The sequence below is a fragment of the Artemia sp. Qi Xiang Cuo genome, chromosome 2 (genome assembly GCF_049724085.1).
Source record: "Artemia sp. Qi Xiang Cuo chromosome 2, ASM4972408v1, whole genome shotgun sequence".
Classification (NCBI taxonomy): Eukaryota; Metazoa; Arthropoda; class Branchiopoda; order Anostraca; family Artemiidae; genus Artemia; species Artemia sp. Qi Xiang Cuo.
In genome coordinates this window covers 13,926,577-13,954,216 of record NC_142795.1, presented here as the reverse complement: position 1 = coordinate 13,954,216, position 27,640 = coordinate 13,926,577, and the positions used below count along the sequence as shown (strand labels likewise).

General features: G+C 35.6%; 1 protein-coding gene across 2 annotated transcripts in view; it reads right to left on the bottom strand.

The window, feature by feature from the left end:
- Cat (Catalase) overlaps window positions 1-24,763 on the bottom strand; it is a 144,029-nt gene extending 119,266 nt beyond the window's left edge. Inside the window, exons 1-3 of one of the 2 annotated variants that reach the window (XM_089099174.1) lie at window positions 24,676-24,763; window positions 5,444-5,504; window positions 1,955-2,126 (exon numbers count right to left, since the gene is read on the bottom strand). In XM_089099174.1, the coding sequence (XP_088955300.1) occupies window positions 1,955-2,126; window positions 5,444-5,503 (232 nt within the window). In that variant the 5' untranslated portion in view covers window position 5,504; window positions 24,676-24,763. Of the gene's footprint in view, window positions 1-1,954; window positions 2,127-5,443; window positions 5,505-24,614 lie in introns of both variants that reach the window. The other variant, XM_089099180.1, reaches the window with a different exon arrangement.
- Between the last annotated feature and the right edge of the window lie 2,877 nt (window positions 24,764-27,640).

Genomic DNA, 27,640 nt, shown 5'->3' with positions numbered 1-27,640 from the left:
ATCAGTGTTTTGTACCAAAAAATGGGACTGCTCACCGCGTTTCTGTAGCGCGATATTTTTGTTACTTCCCAGAGACACCAGAACTCTTACTATCCGTTCTAATGAGCCCTCTTCCGACATTTTATGGGAAATGATTCATTTCGATCATAATAGGGCAAAAATTGTGTTAGCACCTAAAAAGGCGGAAATCACCACTTTCCTCTGGTACAATATTTTTATTACTTAAGAGGAGTACTAGAACTTTTAATTTTCGATTCAAATGACCATTTTCTGACGTTCTACGATTACTGGTTCACTACAATCATCCTCGGGCTGAAAAAGATGTTTTGCACCACAAAATGGCACAATTCACCACTTTCCTGTGACATGATATGTTTGTTACTTTAAAGAAGTGGTAAAACGTTTATTTCCGTTTGAATGAGTCCTTTTCTTGACAATCTATGATGACTGGTTCACTACAATCAACCTTGGATAAAAAAAACAACAAATAAAGACATATTTATGACCATCCTTCTCAGGAAAAGCACAATATTTTTGAAATTTCGTGGATCATACTTTATTATTTTATTTAATCTTAAAACCTCAGTTAAAGGACTCTCAGACATGCTGAATATGTTTTCTACCACAATATGGCAGAAAACGCTACTTTCCTATAGCAGAATCTTCTTGTTACTTAAAGAGGCCCTGGACTTTGTAGTTTGCTGTGCCCCTTTACAATCACCCATGAAAAAAAACACAACAACAACAACAAATAAACAATTATCACTGACTATCCTTCTTGGGGGGAAATAAAATTGATGTAGATTATGCTTCAGTATTTTGTTTAATCTTAAAAGGATTTTTTCACCCAGGCTGGATTACATGTCATATAGTTCATTGACCAGTTTTTTTCCATAATTTACAGTATTACTGAAATATTGGAGCCCACTCTCTTACGTCAGCCTCACTACAAATAGAAATTTAAGTTAGTGCATGGTGCAAATACGTAATATAAGTTAAACTTTACAATCAATAGACCGTTCTTTTCATAGTATCATTAGACTTTTAGTTCTGACTCTCCCACTCCAGCCTCGTTACGAACTAAAATCTTATTCTAGTACATACTGGCACAGTATTGATTAAATATTGGCCAAATTTTGCTATTTAATAAATCGCTTTTTCTTCTTCTAACAGTATTTCAGGATAATGCCGCAAATTCTACTGCTTTAGCCACGTCATAAATATAATATGAACACTTCCACCTAACTTACATTAATGCAGCAAGTGACAATTTCGATTTATTTATTTATTAATGTCGAAATACGGTAAGCTTTAACAAGCTTGTCGCACTAAGAGCTATTTAATAAGCACTAACAAGCTATTTCTAGCCAAAATGCTAGCTGTTTTCTGAATAAAATTCAAAGTTTCAAATAAGACACCTAGTAAAAGACAAGGTTAGGTTTGCAACCAACAGTCTATGGAACCTCAGCTCTGAATGTGCAGGGCCTTAAACAGCTGTTTAAGCAACCCCGAAGATAAAAAAGTAAAACAAAATTGAAATAGCCAAAGGGGCACTAATTATGCAGGCCAGCTATCATCAATACTAAAGTCACTCAAACAAACTGTGAATTTTCGTGTCTATTACTTTTAGCTTAGTGTCTTAACTTTTGTCATAAGTTCGTCTTCTGGTATACATCCGAGATCCAGAGAAATACTAAATACTAGTTAAAAAGAACACTTCAATAGCCGAAAGTCCAGCTCTTTGCTTCGAGGATTGCCTCATTGCTGCTCAACCTTTAGCATAAGCTACTCTTTCAAGCTTTAGACATCCATGATCATAAGCAACAATAGATAATACATAATGATGACACCCTCAATAGCCAAAGGGGCGCAACGACACAGTTCAACTCTTTTCGATCCCAAAATCGCTAGAATGAATTTCCTATCTATGCCTCTATTAGTTTTAACTTAATACCTGAACCCTTGGCATGAACCACTCTTTCTGGAATGCGTTCACGATCAAAATGAGCAATTTCGTCGATTAAAACGTGATCTTGCAGCAAAATTGGGCCCCTCGGGCCACCCGTAAGTGAAGCAGTTTTGCTCCCAATTGGTGCACCATGTGATGTAGTCATCTGATCAGCCGCCTATAAAAAAAATTGGTGATCATAGGCTCAAATGAGGTTGTGCAAGAACAAAACTAAGACCAAAGTTTGTCACAGACTGAGGAAAAAGATCATTGACAGTGTTTTCATAGTGGACTAGTTAATATCGAATAAATATGTGCTTCCTCATGTGTTTCCATTATAGATCAGTTTACTGTATAAAATTCGCACAGTATTGGACACTAAAGCTAGTTTGTGATAAGAGAGGAATTTCGCTTCTGCAGCTAAATTTCACATCACCCGAAAAAAGGCGTTTTAATATTGACCAGATTTAGACCATTCGATTCGCGTCTGTTCGCATCTAGAATTTCGTTACTTTTTATGCTCTACCCAAAAATGCTTCAGAATTATTTTTTTGTTCAGGTATTTTCAAACATGGGAGGATGTCTTCAATAGACCTGCTAGCTTAATGTCAACCAACCTCCTTCACCTACCAGGGTTTTACCAACCTTGCCAAGGCAAACTTCGTGAAGATTAGATTTCAATTCAAGATAATTCTTGGAAAAAAATCTGATTCATTGTCACTTGTAGACAAATTTCAGCTTTAGTCGTACAACATTGAAGACTAATTTATCAAATTATCCGATTTTCTTTGAAATTTTATATTTTTTAATTGACTCACCAGAAGTCACACTGTCAATGGCGCTAGTTGTTTTTAATTCATCTTCCCATTTTGAATCTCCAAGGTCCAACTCCTATAAGTTCCCAATTCTTTTCGATCAGGCTTCATTGGTCGGTTTCTTTTTGATCAGAGTTGAAAACTTCTTTATCCTTGCCAGCTAAATTCTTCTTGAAATATTTATAAGCTTCTTGTTTGGCGGATGCACTACTGAATGTACAACATCAGTAAAGGTCCAATTATTAACTTATTTTTAGATAGGTATTCAAACAATTTCCTTTAGAAAATTTCGAAGAACAGCTTGGCAAACGCTTTTCAGCAACTATCTCGATATTATGAAAATATTAAATACTACCATAATGAATGACAGTGGCAATTTGGCTATTGACATAACTTTCAGTTTTATTGAACTTTCGTAACATCTCCAGTTCTTAGCGTTCCTGCTTTTGCTTGTTGTTTTACTCGTTTATTATTAGACTAGTTAAATATGTCTATAAAAGAAAACTTGTTTTCAAAGAAAATTCTAAAGAAGCTAATACAACCAAAAATGACATCTAGCAAAACAATTTAATTATATATGATATGTTGATAATCATAGTGAAAGTAGAAAAAGGCGTTTAAACGAGGCATGCTCCCAGGACATAACTTTACCCATCCCCCCGCCGCTAAAAAAAAAGAACACAAACAGTTTTCGACTATCTCTCTAAATTTCTAATATTTTTTATTTAATTCGATTTTCTTACAGGTTTGCCCCCCTCTCTTCAAAACAAAAATACAGTACGCCTGTAAGATTCTATTTTTATATTTTTCCCTTGTCCATTGTTACCTTTTATATCGTTGTTTAGCATGGTCTTCAACTTCTCAATCGCATTTTAGAAACCTTAGAGCCTTGCAGAATTCTGTCATTAGGATTCTAGCAAATTATAGACCTAGAAATTCAGTGAGGAATGTGTATTTAAAACTAAATAATCTCCCTCTTACAGGAATATTCCTTTTTTATCGATCGATGTTAATATTTGCTATTATTAATAATCTTAGCCCAGATTGTTTTAAGGGTATGTTTACATCTGGTGTGAATCTTCACAAATTTAATACAAGAAACGCAGATGTATTTCATCGGCCAGAGTATGAGACACCCCGGTCACAGTTTTCGACTCGGCACGTCTTGCCAAAATCATGGAGTTAATTACCAATAGTGGCCATGCGTAAGCATGACCGAAGTATTTTCCGAGGAAATTTGAGAGATTTTTGTTATAATAATTATGATTTTTTTAAATATTTATTTTTGTTTTAGTAGTGCCATTTATGATACAAGAATCAGTATTGATGTTGTGTTAATAGGCCGCCGGCGGGGCATATTGTTTTGTTTTTGATTATTTATATAGAAATGTGTTGGAAGTTGGTTCATTGAAAGGTTCATTGGCACTTATTTTTGTAAATTTGTAAAACTTTTGATAAACATTGCCCCCAAAATAAGAAAAGATGCCCACTAAATGAAAGAAAGTATTGATAAAAGCGATGTGATTATTTCGTAAAAGACAACAACAAAAATTAAAGTGACATTGTGTACTAAAGGATTTACTTATCATTCAAAATGTTTACTTTCCTCTTTTCATTCAGATAAAACTAGCAAAACAAAAAACAACTTAATTTCTGTGGCATTTCAGATAAGTAAATTTCAGCTTCTCTCAACTAAAACCTAGTATCGTCATTTTTTAGGTTCCAAGAAAATTACACAATAGTGTAAATGGGAGAACTAAATAAAGATACAGAATTTCGTCAATAGGTTTTCTGAAGTCTATTTTCTTCCTGTCACTGCCATTCTGTTTTCTACTGGACATAGATAATATGTCTTGAATTTCTAATATATTCATAATAAATTTCGGCTACAGACAGCCGGTTAAATACCGCTTTACCCCTATACATACAAGGTAATATCTTAGAAATTGGATAGACTGTACATCAGCCCCCCCCCCCCCGAAGAAAAAATCAATGTTTGTTTAGATACCAGGTTTTCCTAGAGGAGAGATTTTCCAGGTTTTCCTCATAACATATGATTTTCAATAAGAGCATGTCGGGCAAGGTACATCGAGATTTAAGTATCGAATATCAAAAATGAAACTAATTTTGTAGGTTCTTTTGTTATAGATGACATGTCTTATATAATACAACATTTACTCTGGGAAGGGGAAAATTGTTGCTGGATGCCATTGTACTTTGCTCTCTCATTAAATTTTTTGCATGTCTGAAGGACAAAGTATAAGTCTAGGTTACTGCGCTTCTTGGCATTTTATTGTATGTTTTTTTCTTATATCAGCGTTTTGTTTTTTTTTTTCTTCTTTTTAAATAAAGCTTGTTCTTAGACGCAAAATGTGTATCATTATCTCATATACTAAAGGCTAAAACATTTTTATTCTTTGTTTCATGTTAAATATACGTAATGGCCTAAATTCACGAAAATTAGGCAGGGATGCAAAATGTATTTTATGAAAATCTAGAAGAAGTGGGCAATTTTGTTTTTTTTATCAAATTTTTCAGCGAAAATACCGAAAAAGGGTATTTTCCTAAATCTAGGGGGTTAACCCCCCCCCCCTGTTTGACGCTACTGCATATATTTTCTATCAGTATGGAAAATAATTGACAAAGCCAAAGGTCATCAGATAAGGAATAAAAAACTTACAGCTCTTCCATCCCTATATGCATTCAATTGATTGGCAGCAGGATCTCTGTTAGCCATCATTCTATAAAGGAAATAGCTCATAATTAGAATTCACACATTTCAATCTACTAAACCTGAGCTTATGGCTCTAAACATTGTATGTACCACGAAAATTAATACCAGTCAAAATATGTAAAAATATGTTTAGCCACCTCCCTTCCTGGAAGACAAAAAATTTACAAGATTTTGGCATAGTTGGAGAAAGCCTCACACTTCCCCAGCCAACCAAAAACAAATTTAAACCCGAGCCCCTCCCCCTATCTTTAGATAAAATTGTGTGGGTGCTGCTGAATGAAGACAAAAAAAATTTCATAATTTTGCCATAGTTGGAGAAAGTCTGACAATTTCCCAGCAAACAAAATATTTTTTTCAAACCCTAGCCCCTCCGAATATCCTTAGATAAAATTCTGTGGGTGCCGTTGAATGAGCTACAGCCCAATTTCGAGTAGAAACCTATGAAATTAAACAAACTGTATTATTTGTGTAAAAACCTTCACTTTTTAGTGGGACATAAAACAAACAAGCTAACACGAAAGATTAAAGAAAATCCCCGCTATTAATCAACTGTTTGGAATAAAAAAATAAGTTAGTAACAAAGCTATGAGATTTCTTGTAAAAGGTAAGATGTGCTAAGAAAGGTTGACCTCCTATAAAGATACATATTCGCAAAAGTACGAATTTGAACAGGATAAAAAATTCTTCATTGTTATTATGCTGGTTGTACTACTGTTTACCATAAAATTCAATATATTTCATATTCAACAACTAATTACTTCCTAAACCGTTTTTCTGTCACCCCTCTTGCAAGTTGCAATATCCAGCTGCTTCATGGAAACATTTTTATATCTTCTGTTTTGGTAAAACAAAAAAAAACACGGACACGGATTTCAAACAGTTCGTGGTAACGAACTGTAAGTAAGGAGCGACCCGGCTCAATGGTAACCGAAACTCTAAAAAACGGAATTTCGGTACGAATAGATACATCAAAAGAATCAGATTTTAATTCTGATTTCAAATATATAAGTTTCATCAAATTTAATCTTACCCATCAAAAGTTACGCACCTGAGAAAATTTGGCTGATTTTCGAAAAAAGGGGGAAAGACCCCCTAAAAGTTATAGAACCCTAATGAAATTCACACCATCATATTCAGCGTATCAGAGAACCCTACTGTAGAGATTTCAAGCTCCCATCTACAAAAATGTGGAATTTTGCATTTTTTGCCAGAAGAAAGATCACCGGTGCGTGTTTATTTGTTTTTTTTCTTTCCCCAGGGGTAATCGTATTGACCCAGTGGTCCTAGAATATCGTAAGAGGGCTCATTGGAACGGAAATTAAAAGTTCTAGTGCCATTTTTAAGTGACCAAAAAATGGAGGGCAACTAGGCCCCCTCCCACGCTCATTTTTTCTCAAAGTCACCCAATTAAAATTTTGAGATAGCCATTTTGTTCAGCATAGTTGAAAATCTAAATATGTCTTCTAGGATGACTTAATCCCCCCAGCTCCCAGGGGAAGGGCTGCAAGTTATGAACTTTGCTCATGGCTTACATATTGTATTGGTTATTGGGAAGTATACAGACATTTTCAGGAAGAATTTTTTTCTGGTGGAGGGGGGGGGGGATGAGGGGGGTACTCGGGAGAATCTTTCCGGGGAGGATTCTCCCTTGGGGTAAGGGACATTTCTATGAAAGGGGCACGGATTTCCCAGCATTATTTAAAAAACGATCAGAAATTAAATTTAAAAAAAACAAGTTTTTTCAACTGAAAGTAAGAAGCAACATTAGAACTTAAAATGAACAGAAATTATTACATATATGAGGAGGTTCTCCCCCAAGTCAATACCTCGCTCTTTACGCTATAGTTTGTTTTTAGTGCTTTCAAAAGAGCTATCTATTCTAATTAAACGGCCTTTGTGATTCAGGGGTTTGTGAATTAACATTTTTTTTAACTTTTAACTTAAAGAGCGTGGTATTGACTAAGGGGAGAGCCCCATCATATACGTAATAACATTACATATACGTAATAAAAAAAAAACAAAAAAAAAAACAAGCAATACGGCTCAATAGTAATCGAAACTTTGATGTCAATAAATGTATCAAAAGAATGGGCTTATAATGCTGATTCTAAATATATGAATTTTATTAAGTTTAGCATTACTCGTTAATGGCTGAAATCCTGAGAAAATTTACCTGATTTTTTTAAGAGGGGGGCAACATCCCCTAAAAGTGTAAACAATTTAATAAAAATCGCACCGTCAGATTCAGCGTGTCAGAAAGCCCTATGACAGAGGTTTTAAGCTCATATCTGCAAAAATCTGCAACTGTGTATTTTTTGCCAGAAGAAAAATATACGAATATAGAAGTTCGTTTCGTAAGTTAATTTGTAAATTACGTCAGAACCAAATTTAGAGACAGCCATTTAGCAAAAGAAAAGTAAAATTTTTATGCAAATTTTGTTTACTTATTCTATGACGGCGAGCCAAAATAAAAGCTGCATTAACTAAAAAACGATCAGAAATGAAATAAAAAAACAATTTTTTTAAACTGAAAGTAAGGAGCGACATTAAAACTTAAAACGAACAGAAATTATTCAGTATATGAAAGGGGCTGTCCCTTCCTCAACTCCTCGCTCTTTACGCTAAAGTTTGACTCTGTCTCACAACTTTATTTTTTTAAACAATAAAAAGCTTTAGCGTAAAGAGCGACGCGTTGAGGAGGGGACAGTCCTTTTCATATACGGAATAATTTCTGTTCGTTTTAAGTTTTAATATCGCTCCTTACTTTCAGTTTAAAAAACTTGTTTTTTTTTATTTAATTTCTATAAGAAATCAAGCATAAATATCAGATTGTTACACACAAAGTCCTTGCAATACTTGGAATTCCCTCAAGTTTTGAGACTTGTCAATCCTTTATAAGATTAAATATTTAAAAATACCTTTATAAGACTAAAAAAAAACATTTTTTAAATAGAAGTCAAGAGCACCATTAAAATTGGAACTGTTGGGTTTGAGAAGTGGCAGCCTTTCTCACGTTTAGATTACTCTAGGTATGATATTAAAAAGAAACAAGAAATTTTACAAATGAAAGTAAAGAGCAACATTAAAACACAAAATGAACAAAATTATCCCACATATGTTCAGCTTTCGAGCAGTGCACTCGTACCTCGTGCTAGGATTATATCTCAATTCAAACCTGACAATGAAACCAGTTATTTTTCTTGAATTGAATACACGAACTTGGCATGATTTCAGATTAATTTATACGGACTAGCTTAAATTCCCTGGCTGTTCAAGAGCTACAAATTATACTTTGCTCGGAGATTGGTAAAAAAGTAACGTGAATTTGGATTTAAGATGCCAATAAAAAGGGAGGTGGCAAAACAGAGTGAACAGAGTCAGCCTGCTAATATTGCTAACATTTCCTGCTAACATCTCTGTTTTTAATTCTTCAAGGGAGTCACAGAAAGTTGAAGAGATCAGTATAAGAAATTGCAAAAAATTGCAAGTGAAACTCTAGGCAAAGAGGAGACGGAGGCAGCGATTGAAAATTGCAAAGAAGGATTGAAAGGGGAACATGATAATAATATGCTATACGATCAGCCATCTGTGTCAGGGACAAAAGTACAAACTTGGGGATTAGGTTCTGGTAATTGTTCGGCAGTAGATAGCTAGGTTATGTTGGGCCATTGATATAAAAAGAAATTCAAAATGGGGTATAGGAACATCCAAGGGGTAAGCAGTGAAAAATGGGACCATTTATTAGCAAAACAAAAAGGAAAAAATGACTAAGCATGTGTAGTTGAAACGTGGCTAAAAGAACCAAAAGTGTTTAAGGGGTATGAGTATTATGGAGTGCATAGAAAACAATCTAAAAATGGAAGAACATATGGTGGTGTAAAAATGTTAGTTTCTAAAATTTTTAGTTCGACTACGAAGATATATAGGCTGAAAAGTAAATCTTGTAACATGGTTTGGCTTAGAGTGTGTTTTGTTTGCATTCCAGTTATTTTTTTGCTGTTTATATTCCCCCAGAAACAAGCTCTTTTTCGGAAGAGGATACATGGTCAATTTTAGTACATGAAAAACGTAATTTTTCAAGGAAGTTTCTGAATAACAGTTTTATTTTCTGGGGGACTTTAATGCTTATACAGGAGTGTGTGTAGAAATTTTTACCGGTTTTCGGTTCTGTTCAAGATGATATATCCACTGTTAATTTAGAAGATATTGTTACGACTCTCCCACAGAGGACTAGTAGGGACCACACCCGTCGTAGAAATAACTGGGGTAAAATTTATTAGAATTTTGTGGGTATGAAAATTTAATGATACTAAATGGTAGATTTGGAAATAATAAGAATCTGAGGGAGTTTACTTGTTTGTCGGGGCATTCTCCAAGCATAATTGATTACATTTTAACTAGTCTGTCTTTGATTGAATGGTCGTAAAGTCTGATCACTTTCCTATCAGTGCAACTTTAGAGGTCGTACAAGCAGCCTAACTCCTGGATCTCATCCAGGAGCTGGACTTCATAAAAGACTAAGAGTAGAGGTAGATGATAAGAATAATTTTGAAGAATTGACGGAATTAATTAATCAGGATTTGCTGGATAGGAGTCTAGAATTAGCTCAAGAAGGCAATGTTGATTCAGCGCTACAAATTTTGGGTAGGGTAGTTTACGGCGCGGGAGAGAAAATATGCAAATATAGAGGGAACCAGGCTATTAGGACATTCTATGATGAGGAGTGTAGGAATAAAAGGGAGGAACTTTGGGAGGCACTGGAGGTATTGAAATTAAATGAAGAAGGAGAAGATTTTCAATAACTGTATCAGAATTACTGCAATAAGAGTTGCAATTTTCAAATTACTAAAATCAATGTTCTCTCTTAATATTAACCGTGATGGATCTCTGCTAATATCTGTCCAAGATCAGAAATCAGCAGACACAATAATTAACCTAAAATCCCTTCTGAATACCCCAATCAATGCATCTAAATGGAACCCAAAACAATCACCAACAAAAATAGTAGTTTATAATGTTCCCCCAGAAATATCCATTCAGGAGTTAAAAGAGGGGCTCTCAGATAGGACTGGCAACATAATCCCAGTTGAAGATGTTACCCAACTTGGCAAACCTAACTAATGGCCTAAAAACAAGTAGATCCTTCTTATTTACACCGAAGGAAAAAATTAATATCCCAGAAAATTTATTCCTATTTGGGCAAATCAAACCACACAAGGAATACAAACCTAAGCCTATCCAGTGTCAGAAGTGTCTCAAACTGGGACACACAAAAAACAAATGCAATGAAATTTTCCTAGAGTGTAGTATTTGTAAAGCATTCCATCCTAAAGAGTTGACAACTTGCAACAACACTCAGCCTAAATGCATCAATTGCAAAGGCCCACATGAATCTACAAATAAATCACTATGCCCTGCATATAAGAAAAGAGCTATAACACTCCAAATAGCAACATAGAAGGCCATCCCATACCCCTTTGCAGCAATGGAAGCAAATGCTGCCCAACAATACCAAATAAAACCTGTAACGAAACCAACCAAAAACCCCCAAGTCAAACGCCCCCAATGCATCAAGTACCCCATATAAAACACCATCTTCTAAGCCCCTAGCTCACATCCGTATCAGAAGGAATCACCAAGTCAACAAGCCTCCTTGTCCGGTGAAATGAGGTCAGCCTGCCCCCCCCCCCTCCCAAGAAAAAACAAACCAGAAACACTACCAGGAAATAATCCCTTAACTGAAAAACAGGATGCACAATCAAATATGCAATTTCCAAATATATGCTTATTCATTCTAAACTGTAATGCAGTTCAGGCCATGAACATACGTCAACTACAGAAAAAAAAATCATTGCAGAATTGGCAAAAATCTACAGCCCTGATGATATGCTCATTCAAGCAAAAAAAGATCTTGCTTTACTATTAACAAAGCTGAACATTAATACATAGTCACATGAAAAATAAATCAACTACGCAACACATATCAATACTCCAGTGGAACGTAAGATCACTCACAGAAAATAAGTTAAATGAACTAATATCTTTTATGAATAATAATTCCATTAATATTGCTTGTCTCCAGGAAACTCATTTAACCCAAAATCAACAAATTAAGTCTCTGGGATATACTATTCTGAGAAAGGATAGATCATCAGACAGACTAAGAAGTGGGGTAGCTTTATTAGATAAAAATAATATACAATTACGTGGCGTCAATTTTCCACATTTTGCAAATGATGTTGATGCAATTGGTGTCAGTGTTTGCCTGAATAATATAAAAACCTATATAATAAGCTTTTATAACCCTAATGGCCAAACCACAGATGCCATGGATTTCTTTAATTATATAAATAATTCTAATATGTTAAAAAATATCATTATTTGTGGAGATTTCAATGCCCATAGCCTTTTGTGGGGGAATAAACCAGCAAATAAAGCTGGTAAATTCATTGAGCTTATGACTTCAAATAATAATGAATTAGCTGTTGCTACCCCTTCAAACCTGAATACATATTTCAACCCCAAAAGTGGCAGATTCTCCACAATTGACCTCCAAATTGTGTCTTAAAAAAAACAAATATACTAAAAAGACTTCTTTCCACACGCTGGGGATGTAAGGAGAAAACCTCACTCCAGTTTTATAAATCTCATATAAGACCCCATATTGACTATGGGCTCATCGTCTATGGTGCATGTGCAAAGACCCAGACGCAAAAAATTGAAACAGCACAAAATGATATAATATGTCTCATATTTGGTCTTAGGAAACCCACAAGCACCAAGTTTCTGCTTATGGAGAGTGGTTTAACAACAATAAGGGAGAGACGTAGCTTTCTCTTGACAAAACATCTTACAAAATTTGAATCAAATAGCTCACACACACTACATAATTGGTTAAGAAATCCGGCCATGTATAGAGGCATTGCAGATGAGTATGCCAATATTCAGAAGAAGCTCCCCATACCAGCAAAGTCTATTGCACCCACGTTCCCCCAATCCCCTCCATGGAATTGGTCAAGTCCCATAATAAATACTGACTTCTCAAAGTGGAATAAAGATTTAACCCCCATTGTTTTTGTCCAGAAAAAAATCTGCAGAACTTAATACAATTACCTATAAAAATCACTTCCAAATTTTTGTTGATGGGTCAAAAATGAATGAGAAGGTAGCAAGTGGTGCTTTCCTTCCTCACCTGAAAATTGCAATGGGCGACAGATTATATAATAATTTATCTATAATGTCTGCTGAGTTAAATGCCATAATCATGTTATTAGAGCACCTTAAGGAAAACCAACCTTTCATTGCAAATTCAAATAATATTATCATATATTCCGACTCTCTATCAAGCCTTGAGTTGCTGGCCTCAGCTCCTCAGTATAAGTTGGACATTGACACTTATCCTTGTCTCAGTATTATAGATAATCTTGCTTCAAGTGGCATAAAAACTTATTTTCAGTATATTCCTAGCCACTCTGGCATAAGTGGTAATCATCAGATTCATGAAATAGCAAAAAATGCTATAAATATTGACCAGCCAAGTGGGAGACCAATCCCAATTAGAGATATTTACCAATGGAGGCTATCAGATATTAATTTTAATAAAAGTAATCCTATCCTTTCCCCCTTTCCCAATAAACATTTATCAAAAATTTTTGATAGAATTCGTACTGGAACAAATGGAATAAATTTTTTTGCATTTCCATCTAAGTTTTCTAATGCAAGCGGTTCAATTCCCCTGTCCCGTTTTTACAGGCACTTCACTATGAAGAATGAAACAATTGCTCATTGCCTATATGAATGTAATATGCTGACGTCTGTACAACACACCTTGCTTTGTAAACTGTTAAAATGCTTCAAACACCACAAAATCTCACTATCAGCCAAGAGCCTAGCCAACTATACCTGCACACAGAGCACAGAAATTGATATCTATCATCTTATATTTGAACTCCTTGAGTCGAAAGATCTACTGAAAGATATCTGAGAATATCTAATAAGTAAGAGACAGCCAAGCCAGTAGCTCTGTAGCCCACAGAGTGAAGCAAAAGGAAAAGGGCTTAAATAGTTTTACTGAAAAGCCCGCCTGCTGTTAAATAGAAGAAGAAGGAATAAAAGAATCTTATAAAGGTAAGAAAAAAGAAAGTTTGAGATTGAAAAAGCAGAAAGGCCAAGGTTAGTCTTTAGAAAGAATAAATCAAAAGAGTTTTGGAAGCTTGTAAAAGAATCCACTGGGAATACAAACGAAGAAAAGGGTGCAATCGAGGCAACAAGATGACCGGGCTACTTAGAAAATAAGGAATTAGAAGAAATCAGGAGCTACACATCTGATGGAGATTTAACGAGCGGAGATATGTTTGAGGAAGAAACCATAGAGACCGAGGAAGAAAGAGAACTACGAATTCTCAAAGTCTGCCTCCGAAGGTGATATAGTTAAGACAATGGACAAAATAAGGGGTAATTCAGCTCCTGGCTTAGACGGAATCCCAATGCAATTATGGAAATGGGCAAAAGCATGGGTCATCCAAATTATCGCTATAACAATTTCGTCCATTATCAACAACCCCCAATGGCCAGGGCAATGGAATACATCTGTTACCATACCGTTATATTTAAAAAAAGGGATAGTATGGATCTCAAGAATTACTGTATGATCAGTTTGGGCAAAGGTGTAGGCTAAGCAAGCTTTTCGCAAAAGTGCTAGGAAATAGATTAGATAAGTGGCTAGAAAAATCACAGAGAGTTATTGAAATACAAGCGCAATTTTGCGAAAATTATAGTACTATAGATTCAATTTTTATTTTAACCAGTCTAATTAGGAAATATACCAGGAAAAAAGAGGATAAGTTGTTTGTGGCCTTTTTGAACTTAAAAGGTACTTTCGATAGTGTAAATAGGGAAATTTTTATGCATTGTTTTATTAATTTAGGATTACCGTTTGGGTTTGTGCGAATTTTAATACAAATCTATTTGACGGTAAAGTTTGTAGTGCGGGTTGGTAAGGAAATATCAAGGGAAATACTTAGCAGGCTAGGGGTAAAACAAGGTTGTACTTTGTCACCAAAGGTATTTTCGTTGTATATTAATGACATTGAAAGCTATTTAAGGAAGAGAAAAGTAAGTGAACTGCAATTATTTGATAAAAAAAAAATGTCTGCACTTTTGTATGCCGATGATACAGCTCTATTGGCAAATAGTAGAGAATCTGCAGCATGCATTAAAGAATGTAGAAAAGTATTTTCAGGAAAAGATACTGGTTTTAAGTCTAGAGAAATCAGCAGTAATGGTTTTTGCAAGGGGAGCGAAGACATCTGAAGAAAATTTTAGTTACGCGAGGGTATTTATAAAAGTAGTGAAGGAGTATGGTTACCTAGGATATAGACTTGTTTCAAATGGTAAGTGGACAAGAAACATAGCTCCAATGTCAAGTAACCTGCTATGTATTATGGGACAGAGATAAGGGGACACGAAAGAGGGTGGAAGTGGAGAGGATACAGCTTCATTATTTTAAAAGATTAATAGGGTTGGATAAAAAGTTTAATAGCATTGTTATAAACGGTGACCTGGGTCTTTTTAGCTTAAGAAATAAACGGTTAGTACGCATGGTAGGTTATCGGAAAAAAATTATTGCTATGCCAGATTATCGGTTAACAAAAAATGCTTTCAATGAAATGCTATTGAACAAAAGAAGGGATTCTTGGCCTGCGCAAATCAAGAGTAAACCAGATGATTATGGGCTTTAAGGATGGCAGAATGATGGCATTGGACCTGGGGTGGAAACAATAACGATTGCTAAAGCTATGGAAAAAGTGCTACAACATCAAGAGATCCAGATTTGGCAAAAAGACAAGGTTAAGTCACAATCCCTTGGAATATATTGAAAAATTAAAGAAGCCTGGGGAGAATAAATATACATAAAATTTGGGCTCCAAAATGATATTTTAAAATGGGTTTTATCAGTAAAGGGGAATTTTATGCCACTTGGGGGGAGAAGAAAGTATTTAGGGAGGGTTAAGATACGGAGTGGTCCCTTTGCTTGTCTGATGTGCAGGGAGTCTGAAGATTTAGAGCATTTTATGTGTTATTGCTAAGAACTGAAAGTACTTAGAAGAGAAATTTTGGGAGGGATGTGATGCATAAAAGTTGTTTAGAAAATAAGATAGGAAGTAGTTGCAAAGTGGATATGAAAAATTTGGGAAATTTTGCAATTTTTGGAAATTTTGCGAGTGTGGGGATGAGACATAGGAAGGGTTTTCTATCATAATGTTATATTCAAAAGTGTTTGAAATTATTATGTTTTATGTGTTTTGTTGTATTTGTAATATCCATGACCCATGGGGCTTTTCTGAAAATTTTATCTGTATCTATGGGGGGGGGCTGCCCTCTCCTTAGCCCCCACCACCGCTCTTCTTTACCTTAAAGTTTGGCTTTTTGTCTCCAATACTTTACAAACAACTCCTCAAGCAAAACGCTGATCGAAATAGGACAGAAAATATATATATATATTTTTTTGTGTTTTTTTACTTTAAGAATGGAAGGACTTCTTAATATGCAATTGCTTTAAACAATAAAATTTTCAGCTCAAATGTTTGAAAGGCAATCACTAAATGAATACTTGCATTTACCCATTAACTATATTTATTGCACTCATACATACTTTCAGCATAGTACGAAAAAATTTTGGCATTAAGAATGAGAATTAAAGAAGGAGCAGGCCCCCCACTATGGAATAATTTCTATTCATTTAAAATTTGCATGTTGTTCTTTACTTTTATTTGAATAACTTGTTTTTTTCATTTAACAGAATATAAAAAAAATAGATACTGTAATGGATGAACCAACAAAAATGAAAAAGAGTAATCAGCGCAAATTTAAAACGAAGCAAAAATACAGCCGTTAAGAATAGGACTACCATCCTCTAAGCTTTCTAAAGGCCTTATGATGATCTGTGCTTTCCATCAAAGTCAGAATTTAAGGACTTCAAAGCTTGTTGATTACAAATCTGAGCCTAAAATCACAATATGGAGTTCAAAATCAAAACCACGAAAGCAGAATATATATTTCGTAAATGATGCTTGAAATCTGCCAAATTGATACTTAAGAATACCTAAGTAGCTTAGAATGCCTAGTCTTAGAATGCTTAGGCATTATTAACTAGTTAACAATGCCTAGAATGCCTAAACCTGATACTAAAATCACAGAATACTTGTTTACAAAATCAAAAACTTAGAGAACAAAAAACTACTCCTATTAAAAATACAACACCAGGACAACTCCCCACCACAACTACTACTACCCTCTATCAACTACCAATAAATATAATCGGTTATTTTTTTTAAACTCATTAGCTAACTGTAGTACTATTGACATACATCAAACCTAGGTCAATCAAAAAATAAACTGAAATTACGTTATTTTAAGTGTTTATCATTAAATTTTTAAAACATCGAAAAAAGTTTAAAACTAATAAACAGCAAAGTGTTAACTACTTATTAAGTGCTTTCATAAAAAGTAAAGAGTACACTTCAAACTTATATTAGGCAGAAATTAAATTATGTAAGGTGTCAAAATTAAAATTAGCACAAATTACTATGAAAGAAGAAATTGAAACCTAAAATTAACAGATATTGCAATCAACAAAGAGGTCAGACTTAAATGTAGCAGAAATTATGACAAATGTGTGAAACTACTACAAATGAACCACCCAAAATCCCCCCCACCAATATTTCTTTTGATTGGCTTAAAAACTATATCCGGGGGGGGGGGGGGGTCCTAATACATAATAAAAAATACAAGAAAGAAATTTGGTCCTCCCAAAAAAGGAGGCACAAAATCTTTTTTTAAGTTGGAGCCTAGGCTTTCCAAATGTGGGGCCAGAAAATGGTCAAAGAAAATTGTTCTTGACTGGCTTGGAACAAAGAAGAATAGTTTTCTAATTGGCTAATAGTTGTCTAAGTAGGCTAATTGGCCCAAACATTTGGTTAGTAAAAACCTTGTTGCTCCTGATCAGTTTGAAAATTGCAGCTGCAAGTCCCATGGCCAAAAAGAACTTCATATAAAACAATTTTCGTTTGGGGGTAAGTTTCCCCTGAAAAGGGACGACAACTTTTTCCAGATCAGCTCAAAACTTACATCCAAAATACTTGGGCCAAGGGGATCCAAATGAAAAAAAGAATACTGGTCCCCCAAAAATGGTCCAAACACATTTTTGTTGGAAGGTTGTTAGAGGATCCAGAAAGGGACTGAAAACTAAATTGAAGGAATCCTTTGTTTAAAAAAAACATGTGTTTTGCCAATTTGGGCCCTAAAAGACTGTAAACTTTTATTTCTAAAAAAAGGTTTAAAAAAAGAAAACTTTTTTCTGAATGTAGATTCTAAAACCAGATATTTCTTTTTCAATTAGTTTTATATTTCTATGTATGTGAAAGGGCCAAGAGTATCAAAGGAAATATAATTTATATAATATATAATTTTATGTGGAAGGGCCAAAGGAAATTTAATTTATAAGACACACATCTGAAGTAACTCAAATGTACTGATGCCTGAACGTGGGCAGACCAATTTTTTTTGCCTGGGATAGACTTCAAATTTACAGGGCATGTAGACCTCAATATTGTCAAAACATTTTGAAACTTGGTTGTATTGATATGTGATGCCTGAAACTAGGAAAACCAATTTTTTTTTCTGACTGGCTTGCAAAGGTAGGCTACAGTGTAGCATGTTAACAGACAAGGAAACCTCAATGAAGCAAAAATTTGTGATTTACTTCTTACCCATCAAATAGTACAAAAAAAGATTGGAAGGCAACTAAACCACTTCCATGCCCACCATTTCTCAAAACACATCCAATAAAAAGTTTGAGACAGCCATTTTGTTCAGCGTAGTTGATTTCTAGGTAAAAAATATAGAAGAGGACACTCCCCCACAACCCTCAGGGCAAGGGTTAAAAGTTATGCCCTGAGGGCATATAAAATTCTTATAGAAAGCATTGTTGTAGAAACTCCAAAAACAGCTCATTTGATTGGAAATTAAAAGGGCTAGTGCCCTTTTTGATAGTTGAAAGTGAGTGGAGGGTAACTAACCCCCCTCTCACGCCCACCTTTTCCCCAAACACATCCAATAAAAATTTTGAGATAGCCATTTTGTTCAACGTGGCTGAAAGTTCTGAAAATTAGGTCTTTGAGGATGACAACTCTCCACAGCCCACAGGGCAAGGGTTATAAGTTATGCCCTGGGGCCAAATAAGTTTTTCATAGAAAGCATTGTCATAGAAACTTTAAAATGGGCTTATTCTATTGGAAATTGAAATGGCTAGTGCCCTTTTAACAGTCAAAAGTGATTGGAAGGCAACTAACACCAATTCCACGCCCACCATTTCCCCAAACACATCCAATCAAAATTTTGAGATAGCCATTTTGTCCAACATAGTTGAAAGTTTTGGAAATTAGGTCTTTTAGGGTGACCACCCCCCCCCCCCACAGCCCGCAAGTCAAGGGTTGTAAGTTATACTCTGAAATTACATCTTTGAGAAGGAAACTCCCCCCACAGTCTCCAGGGCAAGGGTTACAAGTTATGCCCTGGGGGCATATAAGGTTTTTATTGAAAGCTTTGTCATAGAAACATCACAAAGGGCTCAATTGATTGGAAATTCAAAGGGCTAGTGCTCTTTTTAATAGTTGAAAGTGATTGGAGGACAACTAACCCCCATCTCACGGCCACCTTTTCTGCAAACACTTCCAATCAAAATTTTGAGATAGCTATTTTGTCCAACATAGTTGAAAGTTTTGGAAATTAAGTCTTTAAGGGTGACACCCCCCCCCTCCACAGCCCTCAAGGCAAGGGTTGCAAGTTATACCCTGAGGGCATATAAGGTTTTTTATAGAAAGCGTTGTTGCAGAAACTTCAAAAAGGGCTTATTCAATTGGAAATTGAAAGAGCTAGAGCCATTTTTAATAGTCAAAAGTGATTGAAGAACAAGTAACCCCCTCTCATGCCCACCATTTCCCCAAACACATACAATCAAAATTTTGAGAAAGCAATTTTTATCAATGTAGTTGAAAGTTCTGGAAATTAGGTCTTTGAGGAAGACAACCCCCCACAGCCCTCAGGGCAAGGTTTCTAAGTTATGCCCTGGGAATACATGAAGTTTTTATAGAAGTTGTTGTAGAAATTTCAGAAAAGGCTAATTCAATTGGAAATTGAAAAGGCTAGAGCCCTTTTTAATAGTCAAAAGTGATTGAAAAACAACTAACCCCCCTCTCATGCCCACCATTTCCCCAAACACGTCCAATCAAAATTTTGAGATATTCATTTTCTTCAACGTATTTGAAAGTTCTGGAAATTAGGTATTTGAGGATGAAAAACCCCCAAGAGTCCCCCAGGGCAAAGGTTGTAAGTTAGTCCCTGGGGGCATATAAGGTTTTTATAGATAGTGTTCAAAAGGGGCTCATTCAATTGGAAATTGAGAGGGCTAGTGCCCTTTTTAAGTCAAAAGTGATTGGAGGGTAACTAACCCCCCTCTCACACTCACCATATCCCCAAAAACATCCCATCAAAATTTTCAGATAGCCATTTTGTTCAACATAGTTGAAAGCTCTGAAAATTAGGTCTTTGAGGAAGACAACCCCCCCCCCATAGCCCTCAGGGCAAGGGCTATAAGTTATGCCCTAAAGCATATAACGTTTTCATAGAAAGCATTGTCATAGAAACTTCAGAATGGGCTTATTCAATTGGAAATTGAAATGGCTAGTGCCCTCTTTAATAGTCAAAAGTGATTGGAAGTGTTGGGATTTCCCCCAACACATCCAATCAAAATTTTGAGAGAGCCATTTTGTCCAAAATAGTTGAAAGTTTTGGAAAATAGGTCTTTTAAGGTGAAAACCTCCCCCCCCCAAAGCCCTCAGGGCAAGGGCCTTTGAGCAGGAAATTCCCCCATAGTCTTCAGGGCAATGGTTTTATGTTATGCCCTGGGGGCATATAGGGTTTTCATTGAAAGCTTTGTCATGGAAATGTCACAAAGGACTCATTTGATTGGAAATTCAAAGGGCTAGTGCTCTATTTAATAGTCAAAAGTGATTGGAGGGCAACTAACCCCCCCCCCTCTCACGCCCTCCTTTTCCCCAAACACATCCAATCAAAATTTTGAGATAGCCATTTTGTCCAACATAATTGAAAGTTTTGGAAATTAGATCTTTAAGGGTGTCACCCCCCCCCCCACAGCCCTCAGGGCAAGGGTTGCAAGTTATACCCTGAGGGCATATAAGGTTTTTATAGAAAGTGTTATTGTAGAAACTTCAAAAAGGGCTTATTCAATTGGAAATTGAAAGAGCTAGAGCCTTTTTTAATAGTCAAAAGTGATTGAAGAACAACTAACCCCCCTCTCACGCCCACCATTTCCCCAAACACACAAAGTCAAAATTTTGAGTTAGCCATTTTTTTCAATGTAGTTGAAGGTTCTGGAAATTGGGTCTTTGAGGACGACAACCCCCCCACAGCCCTCAGGGCAAGGGTTGTACGTTATGCCATTGGGGCATATGAAGTTTTTATAGAAGGAGTTGTCGAAATTTCAAAAAAGGCTCATTCAATTGGAAATTGAAAGGGCTGGGGCTCTTTTTAATAGCCAAAAGTGATTGGAAAATAGCTAACCCCTCTCCCTCATGCCCACCCTTTCCCCGAACACATCCAATCCAAATTTTGAGACATTCATTTTGTTTAACATAGCTGAAAGTTCTGGAAATTATGTATTTGAGGATGAAAAACCCCCAAGAGCCCCCAGGACAAAGGTTGTAAGCTATTCCCTGGGGGCATATAAGGTTTTTATAGATAGTGTTCAAAAGGGGCTCATTCAATTGGAAATTAAGAGGGCTAGTGCCCTTTTTAAGTCAAAAGTGATTAGAGGGTAACTAACCCCCCTCTCATGCTCATCATTTCCCCAAACACATCCCATCAAAATTTTCAGATAGCCATTTTGTTCAACATAGTTGAAAGCTCTGAAAACTGGTCTTTGAGGATGACACTCCCCTTAGAGTCCTCAGAGCTAAGATTGTAAGTTATGCCTTGGGGCATATACAGTAAGGATTTTATTGAAAACTTTGTCATAGAAACTTGAAAAAGGGCTCATTTGATTTTAAATTCATTTGATAGTCAAAAGTGATTGTACAACAACTAACCCCCTCTCACACCCACCATTTCCCCAAACAGGTCCAATCAAAATTTTGAGATAGGCATTTTGTTCAACATAGTTGAAAGTTCTGGAAACTAGGTCTTTGAAGATTACAACCCTCCACAGACCTCAGGGTAAGGGTTGTAATTTATGCACTGGAGGCATATAGGCCTAAGGTTTTTTATAGAAAGCATCGTTGTAGAAACTTCAAAAAGGCCTCACTTGATTGTAAATTGAAAGGACTAGTTCCCTTTTTAATAGTCAAAAATGATTGAAGGGCAACTAACTCCCCTCTCACACCCATCATTTCCCCAAATACATTCAATCAAAATTTTGAGATGGCCATGTTGTTTAACAAAGTTTCCAGTTGTGGAAATTAGTTCTTTGAGGATGACAACCCCCCCCCCCACAAACCTCAGGGCAAGGGTTGTAAATTATGCCCTGGGGGGCATATAAAGGTTTTTTTTATTGGGAATTGAGATGGCTAGTGCCCTTAATAATAGTCAAAAGCAATATGAAGGCAAATGCCCCCCCCCCCATACCCATCATTTTCTCAAACACTTCTGATCAACATTTTGATATGGCAATTTTGTTGAAATTAGTTGAAGGGTCCAGAAAGTATGTTTTAGTATGACACCCCCCCCCCATAGCCCTTGGGGCTAATGTTTAATTTATGCCCTGGGGGTATATAATGTCATACAGAAAGTGTTGTTGTAAAAACTTAAAAAAGGGCTCTTTCAATTGGAAATGGAGAAGGCAATGACCCTTTTTAATAGTCAAAAGTAAACAGAAGGAGAATTCCCCCCCCCATGCCCATCATTTCCCCAAACATTTCACATCAACATTTTGATATAGCTATTTTGTTGAAGGTAGTTGAAAGGTCTGGAAACTATGTCTTTGAGGATGACAACCCTCCCCCCATAGCCCTCAGGACAAGGGTTGTAAGTTATGCCCTTGGGGCATTTAATGTTTTTATAGCAATTTTTGTTGCAGAAGCTTCAAAAAGGGCTCATTTGACTGGAAATTGAAAGGACTAGTGCCATTTTTATTAGTCAAAAGTAAACAGAGGGCAAATGTCTCCCTCCACACCTATCATTTCCTCAAACACTTGTGGTCAAAATATTGATACAGCCAATCTGTTAAGCCTATCTGAAAGGTCTGGAAATTATGTCTTTGAGGACAACAAATCCCCCCAGCCCTCAGGACAAGGGTTGTAAGTTTTGCCCTGGGCACATGTAAGTTTTTTATAGAAAGCATGGTCATATGAACTTCAAAGGGAACTCATTGAACTGGTAATCAGACACTAATGCCCTTTTTAAGAGTCAGTGATCAGAGTGCAGGTTCCCTTCCCCCTACAGACATACCATATTATCCTGAAATGTGTCTGATAGAAATTTTAAGATAGCCATTCTATTCAAAATAGTCTATATATTATATAACAAGGCTTTTGTAATTGAAACAAACCCCAGAGACTAGGGGCAAGGGTTGTAAGTTATGTCCAGGGGGTATTAAAGGTTTTATAGATGGGATGGTTGTCTAACTTCAGAAGAGGCTCAGTCTTTCTCCCTGAAAAAGAATATGTCAATATACAATTAACAGAAATTAATGAAAAAAAAAATTCACAAAATAAGCTTTTCAAAAAAAAGTAGAGAACTCCATTAAACCAAAAATGAACAAAAATAGAATAAAATAATCTAGCAAGCATACAACTACCACAAATCAGTATCAATAAATAAATGAAACCCAAAACAAACAGAAATTAAAATAAGTCCAACTAAAAACAAGCAGAAATTAATCTGAGTAGGGTTCTGAACCATATACTTTCTAAAAGCCAGATTATATTTTGTACTTTACTGAAAAAAAATCTTTTAAATGTTTTCACTTTTATAACTTCAAGAAATCAAAAATTAATTAAGATTTTAAGGAATAAATATCAGCATTATGTATATTAATCTGACAATGCACATTTTTTTCAGTAAATTCATTTGAATTTTGTTCAGTAAAGTACAAATTATATTCTGGCTTTTAGAAAGCATAGGGTTTAGTTCAAAATAAAAAGCATAAAGTCCATTTCTGATGTTAATGAATGTTAAATTTGGATTCAGGATGCAATAATGACTATAAAGCTAAGTTTATTTCTTAGCTACCCAAATAGTCTGCTAATATAAACCTTACCCCATTGGGCCCATTTTCAAGGCTATTAACAGAAAAACTATATAAAAAAGATAAATAAATAAAAAAAAACACTGAAAAAAACAACACTATGCTATAATTATTTTCTTAACATGTTTCTTTCTCTCCAGTTAGTCTCCTGGCTTATATTCAAATTAGGCTAATCAATAATGGCAAAAATAGGCCTACCACAAATTTAATCCAAGTTCATTAAAAGACAATGGGTAAATATCTACCAAATCATATTAGGCCTATTGAGTTAGGAATAAAGTGAATACACCATTCAATGCCTTTTTTTATGCTGATTACAAATATAACAATCATTTCTATTGGAAATGAATTTCAGCCCCCCCCCCCTGTATATGCCAATTCAGGGTTAGGTTAGGTTGTAGGAATATACACCCTGAATTAGCATATATGGGGGGGGCTGAAATTCATTTCCAATAGAAATGATTATTATATTTGTAATATAATATTATATTATTATAAAATTATTATAAAAGATTATAACAGATTATTATAAAAAGGCATTGAATGGTGTATTCACTTTAGTCCTAACTCAATAATATGGTTTGGTAGATATTAACAGACAATGTCCTTTGAAAGGGCTAAAGAATTGGAAATACCTGCTCAGACCACAGGTCTAGACCTACTGAAGGCTTTGGATCCATTCCTGAAAGTTTCATTTGTCTTATTCAACCAGCCTAGGCCTACTTTCCAAATTAGCCTAGTGAATAGTCCATCATCTAGAACTTTACCACCTGAAGCTATATTTTCCATTTTTACCTATCAGCCTTTGAAAATCCGAGCCAAAAAATTATTTAATCAAAACAAATCTAGCACTCACGCAAAAAGTAGACTATCAACTCTTTAGAGCCTATGTAATAAGAATGACCAAAATGAATGACGTAGTTTCAGATTCTTTCTATCAGCCACTGTTGTCTAAATACCACAATTTCATACCTCTGACATTTTATAGTCAATGTGAAAGGAAATCAGCCAATGAAAGCTAAAGAAATATCAGTTTTCAATTGAAACCAGTGCTGAGAAGGATTTTAAGTATACGCTTATGTATATTTTTAAGTCTTTAAATATATATTTTTAAAATAACTCTAAGAAGATGCTTAAAACTTTTTCTGTGCACTTAATGACAGTTAAGATTGCGAAATAAGTATTTGTGAACTGTTCGTTACCTTGTACAACCTATTTAATTGCTAATATAACTTTCTATGAGGCATTATTTTAAAAGTTTATTAATCTTTTTTTATTACAGTTCCAAGTCACTGGAAGCAAAAATGACTGCGACTCTTCTTTCAACCCAATTTATTCAAAGCTTCAATCTTTACCCCTCCAAATGTGATTCCGGTACCCTTCAAATACTTAGACTACTTCTTCCCTTTCCATCTAGAACTACCTGCTTACGATTTGGTTCCAGACTGATTTCTAAAACAAGAATGAAGAAAGGACAATAATAAAATTTAAACAAGGAATGCAATACAATGATAAAGTGCAAAACTTAACAGCCATCCACACAGGGAATAGTCATAGTCGTAGTCGTGACTACGACCACAACTGGACAAAACCTTCCTGTTCACACGGGTTTCAGAGTCCAAGTCCTAAGAGTAATAATAGTTTAATTTGGATCAAATCATCAGGAACTAATACAAGGCTTTAACCAACTGCATCGAAGATTAGAGGCAAGAAATTTGACTGGATTATATCAACAAGTGAAATGACATAATTTTGATTTAATTCTGAAAAAGGGTTATGCCAGCTTTGCCTTTCACCCTAAGACTATCCGTCTTGGCTTTACTAAGCAAGCATCCCAAGTGGTATTTGAAAATGCAGGTAATAAAGGCCTCAATCTTACTTTTGAGCAAGTGACCTCCCAATCACCTCCCGTGCATTTTGCTTCGTCGAAAAATTCTTGTATTTTTTCTCTGTCATATCAAACAGAAACTATCTGTTCTTCTAATGCACAGAAGCTCTTGAAGAAAATCAAACTCTTATGCCGTTACATATTTGTACCATTTTGCTCATCCTCCGTTCCTGTCATATTTCTTGCCACTAATCTTCGATGTAATTGGTTGAAACCTAGCCTTAGTTGCTGGTGCATTGATCCGAGTTGAACTATTACTACGCATAGGGCTGAGACTCTAGGGCCGTTCTTTTACTCATCTTTGTGCTAAGATATTACATCTTTTTACGAAGAACGCTTAAAAAAGAAATTTTAGCACTAAAATCTTACATCTTATAGTGTTCTTTTGCAAACGCCTTTCATCATTCTGCTCTGATCAGCGGTCTAAGAACGATAGGCCTGTTCTTTTACTCATCTTTGGACTACGATGTTATATCTTTTGACAAAGAACGCTCAAAAGTGAAATCTTAGCACTAAGATCTTACATCTTATGGCGTTCTTTCGCAAACGTCTTTCACAATTATGCTCTCATCAGTGGTCTAAGAAAAATGATGAGTATATCATTAGAGTTATCTCATCATTGTTCTATGTGGCAGAAAGATAGCGTCCTCCACAGTTTTTACTAACATCAGTGTGCTGTAAGATCTTAGAACAAAGATGAACAAAAGAGCGGAAATCTTTGTAGAAAGATGTGAGATCTGAGATGTTAGATCTTAGAGCAAAAGAACGGCCCTAATGATGAGTAAATCATCAAAGTTCTCTCATCATTGTTCTATGTGGCAGAAAGATGACGTCCTTCACACTTTTTGCTAACATCAGTGAGTTGTAAGATCTTAGAACAAAGCTGAGTTAAAAGAGCGGAAATCTTTGAAGAAAGATGTAAGATCTTAGTGCAAAAGAACATCCCTTTTGAGACACATGTGAACGAAAAGTTTTTGCCAAGTCGTAGTCGTAGTCGCGAAGAGTCTTGGCGGGCAAAAAAAGTTGAATATTTGTGCGTCGTCAAGCATAGTTGTCAAATGTCTTCCTTTGGTAATCTTTGACACTTCTGTTTGTGGGTGGCACCGTTAAACTTTTCAGTTAACAAGGAATACCTTTTCTTGAACATGGCGCTTTTTAGGCCAAAACGCGCATTTTTGGTCTAATACATTGAAGTTGCTCTTGGTTAAAATTTCTGGCCTAATGAATTTTTACAGAGACTGTGCTAATCAAACTAGTACGCAGTGATTGGCATACCAAAGTAATGCTCAATAAGACGCCTTGTTATTGAACAGGTCAAGTGAATGATCCCCATTTCCTGTTTTATTGGGTTTTCTTATTAGTATTATGTTTATGAGATTTCAAACACAGCTTTGATATTCAGTGTTCAACGTGTTGCAATAACGAGTGAGATGCACTTGAAAAAATAGGCAAGCTAAGCGAAAAATGTCAGATGCAGGACGGAAAACTGTAAAAATTTCCACAGCCACATGGTTAAACACAATTATCTTCCGTTGTGCGTTATTGACAATTAAAAAGCCTATTTCTATCGCTAAACTTGGTATGTATATCATAGGCAACGCGCTAATGCTGCCTAAGTAAAGAACGATGTGGGCACAATGTGTTTTTTCTCCACCCGGGCACTTCGTATCGAAGGAGTTGTCGTAGAAACTTCGAAAAGGGCTCATTCGATTGGAAATTGGAGTGGCTAGTACCCTTTTTAATAGTCGAAAGTGATTGGAGGGCAACTAGCCCCCCCCCCCACGCCGATCATTCCCCCAAACACATCCAATCAAAATTTTGAGATAGCCATTTTGTTCAGCGTAGTTGATTTTCAGATAGAAAATATGTTTTTGAGGAGGACACTCCCTCACAACCCCCAGGGCAAGGGTTTTAAGTCATGCCCTGGGGGTAT